The sequence below is a fragment of the Dendrobates tinctorius genome, unplaced genomic scaffold (assembly GCF_039654945.1).
Source record: "Dendrobates tinctorius isolate UK_male_01 unplaced genomic scaffold, ASM3965494v1 ptg000097l, whole genome shotgun sequence".
Lineage (NCBI taxonomy): Eukaryota > Metazoa > Chordata > Amphibia > Anura > Dendrobatidae > Dendrobates > Dendrobates tinctorius.
The window spans coordinates 25269275-25286790 of NW_027361765.1; the positions used below are offsets into that span (position 1 = coordinate 25269275).

The 17516-nt window shown below is 39.9% G+C and overlaps 1 protein-coding gene across 1 annotated transcript in view; it reads right to left on the bottom strand.

Moving 5' to 3' along the window:
• Positions 1-731: 731 nt before the first annotated feature.
• The window catches only part of AQP9 (aquaporin 9), a 314039-nt gene continuing 297254 nt past the window's right edge, over positions 732-17516 (bottom strand). The window contains exons 4-7 of the mRNA XM_073586977.1: positions 15688-15825; positions 9028-9146; positions 3739-3956; positions 732-2813 (exon numbers count right to left, since the gene is read on the bottom strand). Coding sequence (XP_073443078.1) covers positions 2639-2813; positions 3739-3956; positions 9028-9146; positions 15688-15825 — 650 coding nt within the window. The 3' untranslated portion in view covers positions 732-2638. The remainder of the gene's footprint in view (positions 2814-3738; positions 3957-9027; positions 9147-15687; positions 15826-17516) is intronic.

Here is a 17516-nt window from a genome sequence, read left to right on the forward strand (position 1 = left end):
CGCCCCCCGCCAGTCACGCCCCCTGCTCACCACGCTACTGTTCGGCGGCGCCATCGGCCGTGGCTGTCTGCCGCCCAGGGGGACGCACTCTCTTGCGGGGAGCTGTTTCTTTTTTGCAAACGGGAGGACGCTCCCTGTTTTTGCTTTAGTTCAGAGATTTTCCTTTCCAACAATTGTGAATACAAGAGCGACATGATCAGCCATAATTAGCCTTCGCAACAGTGAGTAATGCCTGTTTTTAAAGTTTGACTGCTACTTTCAGTTTGGGTGATATATTCATTACACAGCGTTATAAGCGCGGCCACCTTCAGTTTTGTTGCAGTTGTTTTTTCCAGTGGCAGATAGCACACTTAATTTGCCAGGTGTGCCAGCAGCTTATCTATTGACTGTGTATTTGCAGCGCCGGTGTGTTTTTGTCTTTTTTACATGTAGAAAATGTTTTTTATTATCTATTTTGTGTGGTATAACTATCGTGTTTAATGGTATAAAAATTCAATGTTCAATCTTTTTGCAACAGTTTCAATATTTTCATAAATAAACAAATCATATTGGCCTAAATTTACCACTAATATCAAGTACAACATGTCTCAGAATCACTGTGATAAATTGAACCATTCCAGAGTTATTACCACATAAAGTGACACTGATCAGAGTTGAAAATATTGTCCTGGTCAGGAAAGTGAAAACAGGCTGGGGGTGAAGGGGTTAAAAAATAAAGATTTTGTAAAATATCCATATATCTTTTTATTTCAATATCAGCTTCATACTAAATCCAATTTAAATTATTCTACTATAAGTTCATCATTACCTGCTGGGGAACAGAAAAGTCAATCAGTAGTAAAGTTTGAAACTTCATATGATGTCAGTTGCAGGGCATATAATGATGATACAGTGTAACACATATATGAGCACACATTAGAAAGATCATGCTTTAAATGTCTAGCATTTAGTGAGGTAGTCTGACCTTGCATAATTAAATAATTTAAGTGAAAAAAATACTTTTCTGTTCCTATCATACAGTATCACCCAATATGTTGTAGGATTGGGGGCTGCCAATTATAATGGTCAGATAGGAATGGGTGGCATGGTGGCTCAGTGGTTATCACTGCTGCCTTGCAGCGCTGGGGTGCTAGGTTCAAATCCTACCAAGGACAACTTCTGCAAGGAGTTTGTATGTTCTCCCCATGTTTGCGTGGGTTTCCTCCGGGTACTCCGGTTTCCTCCCACATTGAAAAGACATACTGATAGGGAATTTAGATTGTGAGCCCATTCTGGGACAGTGCCAATAATGTCAGTAAAGCGCTGTGGAATTAGCAATTAATGGCGCTATCTAAATGAGTAAAATAAATAAATAATAGGAATTATAGTATCTGAATCACCCATATTGATACAGATAAGAATTTAAGATGTAGTAAAACATGTAGTGTGACTTTAAAAAAAGAGTTGGGAATTTCCAAGTCCTATTGATTGACTTAAAGGGTACCTTACAAAAAACAAAAAATGAATCAAAGCACTAAAAGGGAGATAATTGCAGCTTACTTGCCTGTTATGCTCGGCGTCGTTCTTCGGGTCACAGACCGCTCCTGATGGGGATTCAGAGGCCTCTGCTGATGTCACATCTACAGAGAGGAGGCTTCTTTTCCTATACGCTCTGTCGATGGGGCGGGACTTCTGAGGTCATTCTGATTGACAGCTGAATCCCTGTTGCCTCACTTGGGGAGCCGGCTGTCAATCACAATAACCTCGGAAGTGCCACCCTTTTGTGTCAACTGTGGCAGCTGAATCCCCAGCAGGAGGGAGCGGTCTGTGACTGCTCTGTGCCAGGGAAGAACAACACCGTGCACAACAGGCAGGTAAGTTGTAATTACCTGCCTGTTAATGTTTAGCTACATTTTTGTTTTTTAGTAAAATCCTGGATACACCCTTTAATTATTTATATTTTGAGGGGTATCTAAGCAGTTTTTGAGATCATACTAGAAGTAATATTTCGGAAGCTAATAAAAAGAAATACAGTAAAAAAAAATCTTGCATGTTTCTAGTAGCTATTTTTCAGCCTAGTTTGTTTGAGTGGCTGTGAGACACTGAATGTTTATGACTTTACAAATCGACCTCACTAGGAGCATAATTGATAGCAGCGCATCATACATTTTCTTGTAGATGGGAAACAGCATCTTACTGAAGTGAAGTTCTTGGCCTCTGACAGTAAAATCATTTTAACACACAGCAAATTTTAATGGTATTGATGATGGATCACAGTTATTACACATTAATGCATGACAAGACCAATTACCTGCATATACCTTTGTGACCCAGTCTATGGTCCATTAGTGCTTCATTAAGAAGGATGAATTATGGTTGAGCAATTAAGGGACATTATGATTATCCCCTGATACTTTTATGTTGGAGATTGAAGGCTAGGAATAAAATACTAATGAGAACCTTTAAAAACTCTCATATTTTGCTTTAATTTTAACGGAGGATTTTGCAGGTAATTAATTAAGTCATGACTTGCAGTTACATCACCATAAACCAATCACAGAATGTCCATGTTCAAATGAGAAAGGCAAGTTGGCTTTTGTACAAAAGAGCAAGCAGCCCACAGAAGTCAGAGCACAGTTCAGCAAAGATTTGCAGTCTCTCAAGCCATGCTAGCAAGTTCATGTTTTTCAAAGTGATCAATATCAGGGTTATGATCCAAGACGCCTGGTTCCTTTTTGTGATGAGCTTGAATACAAAGAATGTATATGTAGGACCCAATTACTCCTCCACACATTGGTCCAACCACAGGGATCCACCAAAAGCTATTTCCAGCACTGTGTATGTGAAAAAAATGAGAATTATTACTGACAAGAGATGATAACAAAGATAGCAGCACATGATGCAACGTTTTTCTAGATTGTAATGTGACTGGGCCTCAAACTCACATTTAGGGTTCCTAAATATCAAGTGACTTGTATGTCCTTTATGCTTCAAACTGTGGGTGTTTGTCATCAAGACAGAGACGTGTTAAAAGTGAAAAAAAGGATTGATTTTTTTTGTATATGAGCCGTTGAATAATTAATCCAGAATTATATTTATTAAAAAGATTTTCTTCCAGAGTTCCTAAATAATGTTAATATTCACTCTTTTCAATCATTCACTTCTAACAGAAGCTGTTACTGATGATTAGAGATCAGCAAATATTACATCTAAAAAATATTGTATTTAAAATGAAGGTAATAGGATTAACATCTGTGGTGGGACAAGTTCTCAAGGATTTGTCCTCCCTGGGGCTATTGATAGAACAGAAAATTACCTTCTATCCTATCAATATGCCATAAATGTTTTCTGAGATCTATCACCAGTTGTAGTGCATTAAGCTGACCACATCAGTTTAACACAATATTTGCTGTAGAGCTGAATAAAATGTATTTTCTATTTTTTAATTTCTGTTTTGGTAGTATATTAGCTTGTAAAGTTTTGGCTATAATAAATGATAAGTCCAATAGGGTGTTAACAAAGATTCTTCTCTGGGGGTGTATACTTTTTCCCCTGCATGACATTGATCAATTGTAAACAGGAGACATTCTGCAGGTGAAAAAAGAACACGCCCTCATAATAATTTGGAACGAGTTTTTCAGCATGAAAATCTTGAAGTTAAATTTCCTATCATTACTTCATGTGGTTGCACCAAGCTTGCTTATATGAACAATCATATCCTCCCTGTGTAATATCACTTTTGCTACTATGGTAACTTACGTGAAAACTTCAGAGCCCCAGCCAGCCAGAGAAGTAAAGATTCTTGGACCTAAATCTCTGGCTGGATTCATAGCACCTCCACAGTTAGATCCTAGAGATAGTCCTAATGTTAGAATGAGGAGCCCAACAGCAATTGGCTCTAATCCACTGGGAGCAGGCATATTCTTTTTATCAAATATGGCAAAAATTAGAATGAGAAGCAGAGCAGTAGACATCATCTGTACAAAGAGAGAAACCTTAATTATAAGTCATAGAGTTAGATTCATTATTGGATTTGCACCTTTTTTGCATAATTTTAGGTGTTTTACACCTATTTTTCATTTGCAACTAATGCTTTTAACCCCTTACCTACAATTGACGTAATATTCCGTCCATGTGACCATGGACCTAATTACCATGGACGGAATATTACGTCATCGCGATCAGCGGCGCCCACGTGGTGAGCGCCGCTGATCGCGGCCGAGTGTCAGCTAATTATCATAGCTGACACCCAGCACAATGTGTCAGGGGCGGTCACGGACCGCCCCGACACGTTAACCCCTTGCACACCGCGATCAAACGCGATCGCGGTGTACCGGGGGTTAAAGGGAAGCATCGGCAGGGAGGGGGCTCCCTCCGTGCTTCCCTGAGCCCCCCACGGCAGCGCAATGTGCAGCGCTGCTGCGGGGGGCTCCTTTCCTCCAGGCCCCCAAATCCAAGATGGCGACGGGGGCCCTCGGGGGCCTGAGGAAGCTGGCTTCCTCAGTGCCTGCAAAGCGAAGGCATGAGGAAGCCTTCAGCAGTGCCTGTGTCAGATCGCTGATCTGTCACAGTGATCTGTGATGTGACAGATCAGCGATCTGTCACAGGACAGTGATGTCCCACCTGGGACAAGGTAATAAAGTAAAAAATAAAAAAAAAAAGTGTTAAAAATAATTAAAAAAAAATCGCTAAATAAATTAGTAAAAAAAAAAAAATATTCCCCAATAAATCCATTTTTTCAAAATAAAAAAAAACAAAAACAATAAAAGTACACATATTTGGTATCACCGCGTCCGTAATGACCTGCCCTATAAAACTGTCCCATTAGTTAACCCCTTTAGCGAACCCCTTAAAAAATAAAAATAAAAAACGAAGCAAAAAATAATGATTTATTATCATACCACCGAACAAAAAGTTCAATAACGCGCGATCAAAAAGACGCATATAAGTATGCATGGTACCGCTGAAAACGTCATCTTGTCCCGCAAAAAACGAGCCACCATACAACATCATCCGCAAAAAAATCAAAAAGTTATAGCTCGCAGAATAAAGCGATACAAAAATAATTATTTTTTATATAAAATTGTTTTCATTGAAAAAACCCGACAAAACATAAAAAAAGACCTAAATGAGGTATCGCTGTAACCGTACTGACCCGAAGAATAAAAACGCGTTATCAATTTTACCACACGCGGAACGGTGTAAACGCACCCCCCCAAAAGAAATTCATGAAATGCTGGTTTTTGTTCATTCTGCGCCCCAAAAATCGGAATAAAAAGAAATTTTATTGGTACCCGAAAATGGTACCAATAAAAACGTCAACTCGTCCCGCAAAAAATAAGACCTCACATGACTCGGTGGGTCAAAATATGGAAAAATTATAGCTCACAATATGTGGTGATGCAAAAACTATTTTTACAATAAAAAGCGTCTTTTAGCGTGCGACAGCCGCCAAACATAAAAACCGCCATAAATCGTAAATCAAACCCCCCGTTATCACCCCCTTAGTTAGGGAAAAATAATAAAACTAAAAGAAAATGTATTTATTTCCATTTTCCCGCTAGGGTTAGGGTTAGGGCTAGGGTTAGGGCTAGGGTTAGGGCTAGGGTTAGGGCTAGGGCTAGGGTTAGGGCTAGGGCTCAGATTAGGGTTAGGGGTGTGTTGAGGTTAGGGTTGGAGTTATAATTGGGGGTTTCCACTGTTTGGGCACATCAGGTGCTCTCCAAAGGCAACATGGCATCTGATCTCAATTCCAGCCAATTCTGCGTTGAAAAAGTCAAATGGTGCTCCTTCCCTTCCAAGCTCTGCCATGTGCTCAAACAGTGTTTTACCCCCACATGTAGGGTATCAGCCTACTCAGGACAAATTACAAAACAACTTTTGGGGTCCAATTTCTCCTGTTACCCTTAGGAAAATAAAAAATTGGGGGCAAAAATATAATTTTGCGGAAAAAAATGTTTTTTTTATTTTCACGCCCAGGCGTTATAAACTTCTGTGAAGCACTTGGGGGTTCAAAGTGCTCTCCACACATCTAGATAAGCCCCGTGGGGGGTCTAGTTTCCAAAATGGGGTCACTTGTGGGGGGTTTCCACTGTTTAGGTACATCAGGGGCTCTCCAAACGCACATGACACCCGCAGACCAATCCATCAAAGTCTGCATTCCAAAACGTCACTACTTCCCTTCCGAGCCCCGACGTGTGCCCATACAGTAGTTTTCTCCCACATATGAGGTATCAGCGTACTCAGGACAAATTGGACAACAACTTTTGTGGTCCAATTTCTCCTGTTACCCTTGGGAAAATAAAAAAATGGGGACTAAAAGATCATGTTTGTGGAAAAAATACGATTTTTTTATTTTCACGCCCGGACGTTATAAACTTCAGTGATGCACTGGGGGGTTCAAAGTGCTCACCACACATCTAGATAAGTTCCTTGGGGGGTCTAGTTTCCAAAATGGTGTCATTTGTGGGGGGTTTCTACTGTTTTGGTACATCAGGGGCTTTCCTAACGCGACATGGTGTCTGATCTCAATTCCAGCCAAAAACGTCAAATGGCGCTGCTTCCCTTCCGAGCTCTGCCATGCGCCCAAATAGTGGTTTACACCCACATGTGGGGTATCAGCGTACTCAGGATAAATTGCACAATATCTTTTAGGGTCCTGTTACTTTTGGAAAAATAAGAATTGAGGGTGAAAAGATCATTTTTGTGGAAAAAATATGATTTTTTAATTGTACTGCTGTACGTTATAAACTTCTGTGAAGCCCTTGGGGGTTCAAAGTTCTCACCACACATCTAGATAAGTTCCTTGGGGGGTCTAGATTCCAAAATGGTGTCATTTGTGGGGGGTTTCCACTGTTTTGGTACATCAGGGGTTTTCCAATCGCGACATGGTGTCCGATCTCAATTCTAGCCAAAAACGTCAAATGGCGCTGCTTCCCTTCCGAGCTCTGCTATGCGCCCAAATAGTCATTTACACCCACATATGGGGTATCAGCGTACTCAGGACAAATTGCACAATAACTTTTAGGGTCCTGTTACCCTTGGAAAAATAAAAATTGGGGGTGAAAAGATCATTTTTGTGGAAAAAATATGATTTTTTAATTGTACCGCTGTACGTTATAAACTTCTGTGAAGCCCTTGTGGGTTCAAAGTTCTCACCACATATCTAGATAAGTTCCTTGGGGGGTCTAGTTTCCAAAATGGGGTCACTTGGGGGGTTTCCACTGTTTAGGTACATCAGGGGCTCTCCAAACGCGACATGGCGTCCGATCTGAATTCCAGCCAATTTTGCATTGAAAAAGTCAAACAGCGCTCCTTCCCTACTGAGGTCTGCCATGCGCCGAAACAGTGGTTCCCCCCCACATATCAGGTATCAGCGTACTCAGGACAAATTGCACAATAACTTTTGCAGTCCAATTTCTCCTGTTACCCTTGGTAAAATAAAGAAAATTGAACCTGAAGTATTTTTTTTGTGAAAAAAAGTTAAATGTTCATTTTTTTTTTAATATTCAAAAAATTCCTGTGATGCACCTAAAGGGTTAATAAACTTCTTGAATGTGGTTTTAAGCACCTTAAGGGGTGCAGTTTTTAGAATGGTGTCACTTTTGGGTATTTTCTATCATATAGACCCCTCAAAGTGGCTTCAAATGTGAAGTGGTCCCTAAAAATAAAATGGTGTTGCAAAAATGAGAAATTGCTGGTCAATTTTTAACCCTTATAACTTCCTAACAAAAAAAAATTTTGGTTCCAAAATTGTGCTGATGTAAAGTAAACATGTGGGAAATGTTATGTATTAAGTTTTTTGTGTGCCGTATCGCTGTGATTTAAGGGCATAAAAATTCAAAGTTGGAAAATTGCGAAATTTTCAAAATTTTCGCCAAATTTCCGTTTTTTTCACAAATAAACGCAAGTTATTTGAATGCAATTTTACCACTACCATGAAGTACAATATGTCACGAGAAAACAATGTCAGAATCACCAGGATCCATGAAAGAGTTCCAGAGTTATGACCTCATAAAGGTACAGTGGTCAGAATTGTAAAAATTGGCCCGGGAGTTAACGTGCAAACCACCCTTGGTAGTGAAGGGGTTAATTTATATTTACTACTCTTTAGGTGTCTACGTCTTTTTTTTAGTTCACCATTGGTCACAAGTTTTTGGGGATTATAGATGTTTTCACCTGAATCACCATTTGCGACTTTTTGAAAAGTTTCCAGTTTAATGCACAAATATAGTTCAGTTCTATCCTGAAGGGAGTTTATGTATACCAGAAGTTTTCACACAATTTTAGGAACATTTTGAGAAATTTGAAACTTTTTGCTCTAAAATGTTGCAAAAAAGGTTTCATTTTCATTTTCTATGGAAGAGAGTAGTATAGTTATGTGGAAAATAAACAATACCTGTCTAAATAAAGATATTTAACCTAGATTTCTGAATGTGTGCCTATTACATTTTTTTCAAGAGTGGGAGCTGTGTGACAACATACTTACACTGTAGTTATAAATGTAGCTATATTGGTTGAAATCTAACCATTATTGTAATTACTAGCATACCAGTTGTAGAAGGTACTGTGGGACCTAGCAGTCAAAGGTGCTTATTTTCCCTCAATTAATGGTTACGGTAAATAAGTTCTCCAAAAATGTAATTCAATAGCCCTCATTACATCATTCAAATGTCAACTTCTCCTAGTCATGTGTCTCAACGGTTTGAGGTCTGAAGAAAAACTGCCCCTGACATCTGTGTCTCAACTGACAGAGTAAATGTATCATAAGCACTCATACTATACCTATCAGAATAAATCTCCTCGGCACACTTAGCACAAAAGATTTTTTTTATCAAGGCCTCAGTCCTCCATGTGCAAATAGCCAAGGAGAAGGTCAGTCGAAACATGGATCTCCGAAGCCATTTTTTTATACTGAAATTCATCCTGATATGTGACTAGGATGGGCTGCATTTGAATTATGTGATGATGGCCATGCTTTACATTACTGGAGAACCACTTTAAGATAGATAGTTGAAGGGGTTATATTGATCATTGATTTGAGCTTACTTGATCTGCAAGTCCATTTATTGTTGATAGATATGGAGATGGATATGTTGCAAAAATGTGAGCTGTAGCATTTGGGCCAGTTACTGTAAACACTCCTCCTGAGTATTTTATTAATGCATCTGCAAAAAAATCAGAGGTTTACCATTTAAAAAATACAATATACAAATATTAAAATTAATTGACAAAGCTTTAAATTAACCTTTTTCACTTTATTAAACTAGGCAATAGAGCTATTCACTCATATTTTTGTGCATTGCCTATCTGAATATGTCTTTAATAGTTTAAAGGAAAGCTGTCACTAGATTTTTGTTGCCCAAACCATGCGTGATTTCAGCTATGAAAGTCTTTCTATGAAAAACTGTTAAATCAAGGTTTTAAACAGGAGAGACCTGTCAATCACTTGGAGCAGTGAAGGGAGATGTCAGCATGATATTGTGTATCATGTGATGTTATGTGAACAGAAAGACCCTAGCGCTAAGTGAATATCGACTGGTTGGTGGCTACAGGTAGCCAGGAGTTTATGTTTTAAATGTTTGCTTTTGCAAAAGAGAAAGGACAGCACAGTTGCTCAGTGGTTAGTACTGTAGTCTTACAGCACTGGAGTCCTGAGTTCAAATCCCTCCCAGGACGATATCTGCAAGGAGTTTGTATGTTCTCCCAGTGTTTGCATTGGTTTCCTCTCGGTACTCCAGTTATATTCCACACTCCAAAGAGTTACCGATAGGGAATTTAGATTGGGAGCCCTCAGAGGGACATTGATGACAATATATGAAAAGTGTTGCAGTATCTGATGGTGCTAATTAAGCAAATTTAATAGTAATATTATACCACTGAAATGAAATTCATTAGCACAGAATTAAAAACAAAAACAAATATTCAGTGGAAGGTATATTTATTTATTTTGCTCACTTATATAATGCCATTAATTCCACAGCACTTTACAGACATTATCAAACAATGACACGCTGAAGGTTTATAAACATTCTATAGGTGGTTAAACACATTACAGTAAGTGGCTGTTGGCTGAGTATTTTTTCCTCGGTGCTGAATAAAACTAATCTGAATATCAAATACTTGGCAGATGGTTAGCCATCCCTCTGAAATCGACAGGCTTGTGGGAGCTTAGTCTACTGTGCACAGTATATCTAGCTTTACAAAACAAGTATCTTTAGCTTTTTCCTCAGATGTACAACTGTAATAATGCGTACAATCAATATAAATTACCTAATTGATCAGAAGGCCTTAACTAATATGTTTAAAACCCCTTCATGACAGCCAATACGTACTGTATATTTACTGACCTGAGATATAAGGGAATATCATCCCCATACAGGTGACAATCCAGCAGCTGTCGGCTGTCCACTATAGCTGACAACTTGCTGTATCACAAGTGATCGGTGTTGGCACCATCCATATCTGTTTAACCCCTTAGTTGCTGCTGTCAAAAGTGACTACATCAAATAAATGGTTAATAGATTGTGGGGGCTTGCACTTTAATCTAATTAGAATCATAGAATCATAGAATCATAGAATCGTAGAGTTGGAAGGGACCTCCTGGGCCATCTGGTCCAACCCCCTGCTCAAAGCAGGATTCGCTAAATCATCCCAGTCAGATGTCTGTCCAGCCTCTGTTTGAAGACTTCCATTGAAGGAGAACTCACCACTTCTCGTGGCAGCCTGTTCCACTCATTGATCACTCTAACTGTCAAAAAGTTTTTTCTAATATCTAATCTGTGTCTCTTCCCATTCAGTTTCATCCCATTGCTTCTAGTCTTTCCTTGTGCAAATGAGAATAAAGTTGATCCTTCTACAATGTGACAGCCCTTTAGATATTTGTAGACAGCTATTAAGTCTCCTCTCAGTCTTCTCTTTTGCAAACTAAACATTCCCAAATCCTGCAACCTTTCCTCATAAGACAGGGTTTGCAGACCGGTCACCATTCTGGTCGCTCTTTTCTGAACTTGCTCCAGTTTGTTGATGTCTTTTTTAAAATGTGGTGCCCAAAACTGGACACAATATTCCAGATGCGGTCTGACCAAAGAGGAGTAGAGGGAAATAATGACTTCACGTGATCTAGACTGTATGCTTCTGTTAATACATCCTAGAAATGCATTTGCCTTTTTTGCTGCTGCATCACACTGTTGACTCATATTCAGTCTGTGATCTATTAGTATACCCAAGTCTTTTTCACATGTGCTGTCACTTAGCCCTATTCCTCCCATTTTATATATGCTTTTTTCATTTTTATTGCCCAGATGTAGTACTTTGCATTTCTCCCTGTTAAAAACCATTCTGTTAGTTGCTGCCCACTTCTCCAGTTTATTTAAATCTTTTTGAATCCTCTCTCTCTCTTCTCTAGTATTAGCTATCCCTCCTAGCTTTGTGTCATCAGCAAATTTAATCAGTTTACCCTCAATTCCTTCATCTAAATCGTTGATAAAGATGTTGAACAATACAGGGCCCAGGACAGAGCCCTGTGGTACCCCACTTGAGACATTCTTCCAACTGGATGTACAGCCATTTACGACCACTCTTTGGGTCCGATCACTAAGCCAGTTATGAATCCACCTAACAGTTGCCTTGTCCATTCCATACTTAGTCATTTTTTCAATAAGGATTGTATGAGAGACTTTGTCAAATGCTTTGCTGAAGTCAAGATATACTATATCTACAGCATTTCCTTGATCCACCCAATCAGTGATACCGTCATAGAAGGAAATTAAGTTAGTCTGACATGACTTATTAGTTAGAAACCCATGCTGACTCTGTTTAATCACTTCATTCTTATCCAGGTATTGACATACATGTTGTTTAATAATTTGTTCAAAGATCTTTCCTGGTATAGAAGTCAGACTCACCGGCCTATAGTTGCCTGGGTCCACCTTCTTCCCCTTTTTGAAGATAGGAACAACATTTGCTCTTCTCCAGTCTTCTGGCACTTCTCCTGTTCTCCAAGAATTTTCAAAGATTATGGAGAGGGGTTCAAAAATTTCTTCTGCTATCTCCTTCAGTACTCTGGGGTGTAATTCATCTGGACCTGGAGACTTGAATTCATTTAGGTTAGCTAAGTGTTTCCTCACTATCTTTCTGTTTATAGATATCCTGGATTCTTCTATTCCCTTAATAGGACAGTGAATAACAGTTGATGTTGCATTTCCTTTCTGAGAGAAAACAGATGCAAAATAGGAATTTAAAAGTTCAGCCTTCTCAACATCCTGTCTTACCATTTCATCATTTTCATCCTGTAAAAATCCTATAGCATCTTTGACTTTTCTTTTACTTTTGACATATCCCCAAAATCCTTTATTATTGCTTTTGACATCTCTTGCAAGCCTCAGTTCATTTTCAGCTTTAGTAATCTGATTTGTGCCCTGCAGGTTCTGCAGACAGCATTATATTCTTCTTTAGATATGCCTCCCTCTTTCCATTTTATAAACATTTTTTTCTTCCTTTTTAGCATGTGCTTAAGTTCTGTGTTCATCCATCCTGGTTTCCTTAAATGCTTCCTATTCTTCCCTCTTTTCGGAATTGTTAACAACTGTGCTTTGAGAATTTCATTTTTCAAGATTTCCCATCCTTCCTGGACATTTTTGTCTTTAAGGATATCCAGCCATTGGATCCCTCCAATTCTCTTTCTGAATCCCTTAAAATCTGCCTTTCTGAAATCTAACCTTGACGTCTGAGTCTTCACAGGTCTTCCACCTCTAGTAATCCAAAATTCTAAAATAGCATGGTCGCTACCTCCTAGGGTCCCAGCCACTTTTACCTCCTCAACCATTTCCTCCCTGACACACCGAGATCATGATTGCGTGGTCCTGATGTTTGTCATAGCAGTTCATGGCCAAATAGCGGCCTAAGGCTACTTTTAGATTTCCGGATTTTAAATCCGGTGGGCTGCGGCAAAAAGTTGTCAAACCAGATCTGGTAGAAGCTGCAGCCCGCCGGATCATCTGTTTTTGCCAGAGAGGGAGAGAGAGTCTTCGCGCATGCGCTCTGCAAAAAAGCAGTCCGGCGCTGTCAAAAAAACGTTGCATGGAACTTTTTTTTGCAGACGCCGAACAGGCATTTTTTGCTGTTTCCAGCAAAAGCCAGACACGCCGCATGGCCATCAGGCGCAATACGGCGATAATGTAAGTCTATGGGAAAAAAGCCGGATCCGGTGGCAACAGGCGCCGGATCCGGTTTTTACATTTTTCGCCGCATCGTGCCTGATGCTTCAAAACGGAAATCTGAAAGTAGCCTAAGGGTACCGTTACACTTAGCGATGCAACAGCGATCCCTACAACGATATGGATCGCTGGTGCATCGCTAAGTGGTCACTAGTGAGCTGCCAAACAGGCAGACCTCACTAGCGACATAGCAGCGGTCAGGGGTCGCTACTTACCTGTCAGACGAGGCGATCCTGACGTCCTCCCGTCCACACGTCGCTCGTCGGTGCCACAGGAAGCCCATCAGGAAGCGCCCGACGAGAAATGGTCCAGGACGTTCTCGCGCGATCAACGTTAATCAGCGGGGGAACCGGTCGGAGGTAAGTATCACTTGTAGTGATATCGCTAGCAATATCGCTGCTGCGTCACAAAACCTGTAACGTTACAGCGATATTGCTAGTGATATCGCTATGTGTAACGGGCCCTGTTGTGAGTTCATTTTCCCCTTCACTACTGAGGCCCGAGGAACTCCCTCTTCTGGTGAAGAAAGGTAGTGAGCCTGATTGTCAAACACCTGGGGCTGATGATGATGACTGGCTGAGTGGAGTTAATGACTGGATATAAGGCTGCCGACGCCCTTCTGACCTGCGGGTGATTTCTCTGTGGACTTCTAGGAAACCAGTCTGATTCCTGCTCATCTAAAGCTAAGATTTCTGCTTTGCCTTTTTGCATTAGTGTTTTGTTTTCCTTGCTTTTCTGGATTCTGCCATTCCCTGCTGGGGTGAGCTGAATCTCCTTTTGCCTGTTGCTCTGTCTTCAGAATATTCCTGAGTACTGACATAGCTTTTTTGAAGCCTAGCGTCTTCAGGGCCTTTTTTACTGTCAGTTTGTTGGCTCTTATTTTCATAGGGTTTTTCACAGATTGCAGACAGCAGCCTTCCTGTCCTTTCCTATCTAAGCTAGCGTGGGCCCCATCTTTGCTCAGTCTATCTTTCTGTCTGTGTTTTGTTCTTTCTTCTTGCTTCACCGTCATTATATATGGGGGGCTGCCTTTTGCTTTGGGGTCTGCTCTGGGGCAGTTTAGATTTCCCTTTCTGTCTTTAGGCTATGTAGTCCTCCTGCTGCGATCGAGGGGCCTAGGGCATCGTAGGAGCCCCCCACGGCTACTGCTAGTTGTGTTAATAGGTTCAGGGGTCTGCAATCCGATAGCTGCCAGCTTCTCTGGTTTTCTGGACTTAGCTAGCATTTCTATTTTTGCCTCCTATGGTGACTCAATCATAACAGGGCCCTTTAGAGACTGCCGGCTACAGCGGCCAGTTCAGAAGTCAGTGACATTTAGGTGGAAAACAAACATTTTTTCATGCCGGCTATACCACTTTTGCATTAATTCCTGAAAGTCACCTGAAGGGTTAATAAACTACCTGACAGCAGTTTTCAATATGTCAGGGGGTGCAGTTTTTAAAATGGTATCATGTTTGGGGTTTTCCAGTATATAGCACCACTAAAGGCACTTCAAACTTTGATAGGTCCCTCACAAAAAAATTTTTGTAAACTTCCATGAAAAAATGAAAAATTACTGCTACATTTTTAAACCTTCTAAAAGGCTAACAAAATAAACTGGCATTTTAAAAATGGCGCTGATGTAAAGCAGGCATGAGGGAAATGATATTTATTAATGTTTTTCTGTGGTATGACTATCTGGATTAAAGGGATAATCATTCAAAGTTTGAAAATTGCAATTTTTTTTACATTTTTGTCAAGTTTCTGATATTTTTTATAAATCAGCACAAAATATATCAATCTAAATTTACCACTATCATAAATTATAATGTGCCACGAAAAAACAATCTCAAAATCACTGGGATTTGTTGAAGCATTCCAGAGTTATGACCACATAAAGTGACACTGGTCAGAATTTTAAAAATTGGCCTGGTCACGAAGGGGTTAAAATAAACAGAGCTATTCACATGGTAATGACATGGATATAGTTGAGCTGTGGCTAAAGAATTTCCTAAAACTATACTATACTGGTCTTATCACAGCAATAAGGACTGGGAATCATGATATTGTGGTATTTCCATTAGTCATTAAATTACCTAGTCCAAGTTAAGCTTAATCTAGCTCACTTGTCATTCATCTTATGCTTTTATGTCTTTCTGTCCCATATTATGGGAAGTAAAGTAAATAAGGTAAATGAAGATTGTTCAGATCAGTAAAGACTTTAAAGTAGAAAAAGATAGTGATAAAAGACAAGCTGTCTTGAAGATGGGCTTTAGCACCAACATGATCACACAATTGGTACAGTAATCGCATCAAGTCTGTACTTGGCTGTGCATAGCAATCGTTAATCTCTTTTTTATGATGGTGATGCATACCTTGTGTGGTCTGCCTCAGCATCTTGAATTGAACGCATAACATTACATTGGACTTACGTATACGTGCACTGTCACTTTCCTTTAACATCAACAAATTGAGATTTTGAGCTATACACATTATACAGTGCAGAACTTACCATAATAAACACCAAAAACAGCTGCAGATCCAGTGAAGGCTCCCAAGAACTGTGCACTAATATAGAAAGGAAGTTTGACCCATGACAGTTTTCCAGTCATACACATGGCAAAAGAAACTGCTGGATTGATATGGCCACCTGAAATAATAACACACAAACATAATACTCATTATTAAACCACCATTATTGTTTTCTAGGAGGATATTTTATTTACGCAAATGAGATCTACATTAACAAAGTGGGAAATAGAGCAACAAACAGCAAAATAAAAAAACAATATCTGATATATCGTAATATAATAAAAGGGCCTAATAAATTTATTTTCTCATTTAACAAACATTATTTTGGCTTATAGGCTTCAGTTAGAGAGCTGAGAGATATTTAAGCTAGCCATCCAATGATTTACTAGACTTACACTTAATTAAATCATTGTTATCACAACATTGGGTAGTAAACTACAGCAGTTATAACGGTTTATAATATTTTCATTTTGTGTTGTAATGAGTTGTCATCACATATTTGGCTAGCAGCAGTGCATTCAAACTCTCAATTATATGTATAACTTGTCATTATTAATATTGCAAAATGCTTTTAATAATACAATGATAATTACAACACATTTGTGTACTTAGTTGTAGGTTTAATTGTGGTTGTAACTCAGCATCAATATACTCTCACACCTCAACATGGCAACATGGTAACATGAATAAAGAAAAGTTGTGTAATTATGATAATCACAGGATGGATAAACATGTTAAATATATGCATTTAATGTAAAAATTTAAACAAAATTTAATAGTGTAACTGTCATGAATGGTATAGCATAGGAGTTGGGGGCTGACACCAGGTTTCCCTATTTTATGCTGAGTTGGGAATTATTGCACTGGGTTATGTGGTGTAATGACCACTGTGTCCACTAGGGGGCGCTGTGTGGATGTCCCAAGAGAACGGATGAGTGGCAGAATCCTGAAGGATAGTTATGTATCTCAAAGTGAGTGGCTTTGAGATGGAGATTTGTGTATGTGTGATCAGCAATATCATTGCTGAGGTGTTGTTTCTAAGTGTAAGGGAGAAGTCTTCAAGTAACTAGAGAGATGGGCGGGTTCTGGTTACCTACAAATCCACCCAGGGGTGTGTCTGAAAACACCTATAGTAAAAGGCTTTGTAATGTGTGAAGGACCTGTGATGAGGTCATAGCCATGTGACACAGTGGACGTGGCTACGGACCATATAAGGTGGCCAGGGTAGGTCACAAGGGGTGAATGCTGGGACCTGATTGGTCCAGTTTGGAAGGTCCCATGAGGAGAAGGATCTCCTCACTAACAGCCTGTGGAGCGGCTGTGTGTGTAATGGCGGCCAGCGTCTGAGAGTTCCTGGGGAGTGAATGGATGTCTGCAGCCTGGAGAAACAGCCATATGGGAACCCTGACGTGGGTGAGATAACATTGGGGCTAAATAGCCTGTTTAATGGATGCTATGCTGTAATGTGAAGCTATATAATGGACACTAAGCTGTTGTACATTGCTGCTGTGGTTTATGATGGTGAATAAACCTCACGGACTGATATGGTTTTATGGAAAACCCGTACCGGATGTGATTTATTTTCTGCCAAGCGAGTGTCCCCCAACCATGAATGACAGCGCTACCTCACATTTGGTGGAAAATGCGGGCAATGTTGTAGCCTTGTTGCTGGGAGCAACGGAAGAGGACTGCAAAGTCAGTTGCTAAGGGCAACGGTTTCCGAAAAGTGCATGTTGCAGTGCTGGCAACACTGAGGGAAGGCTGATGGTTGGGGAAGCCACTGTCCGGCTGTGGTTCTGGAAACCGTGG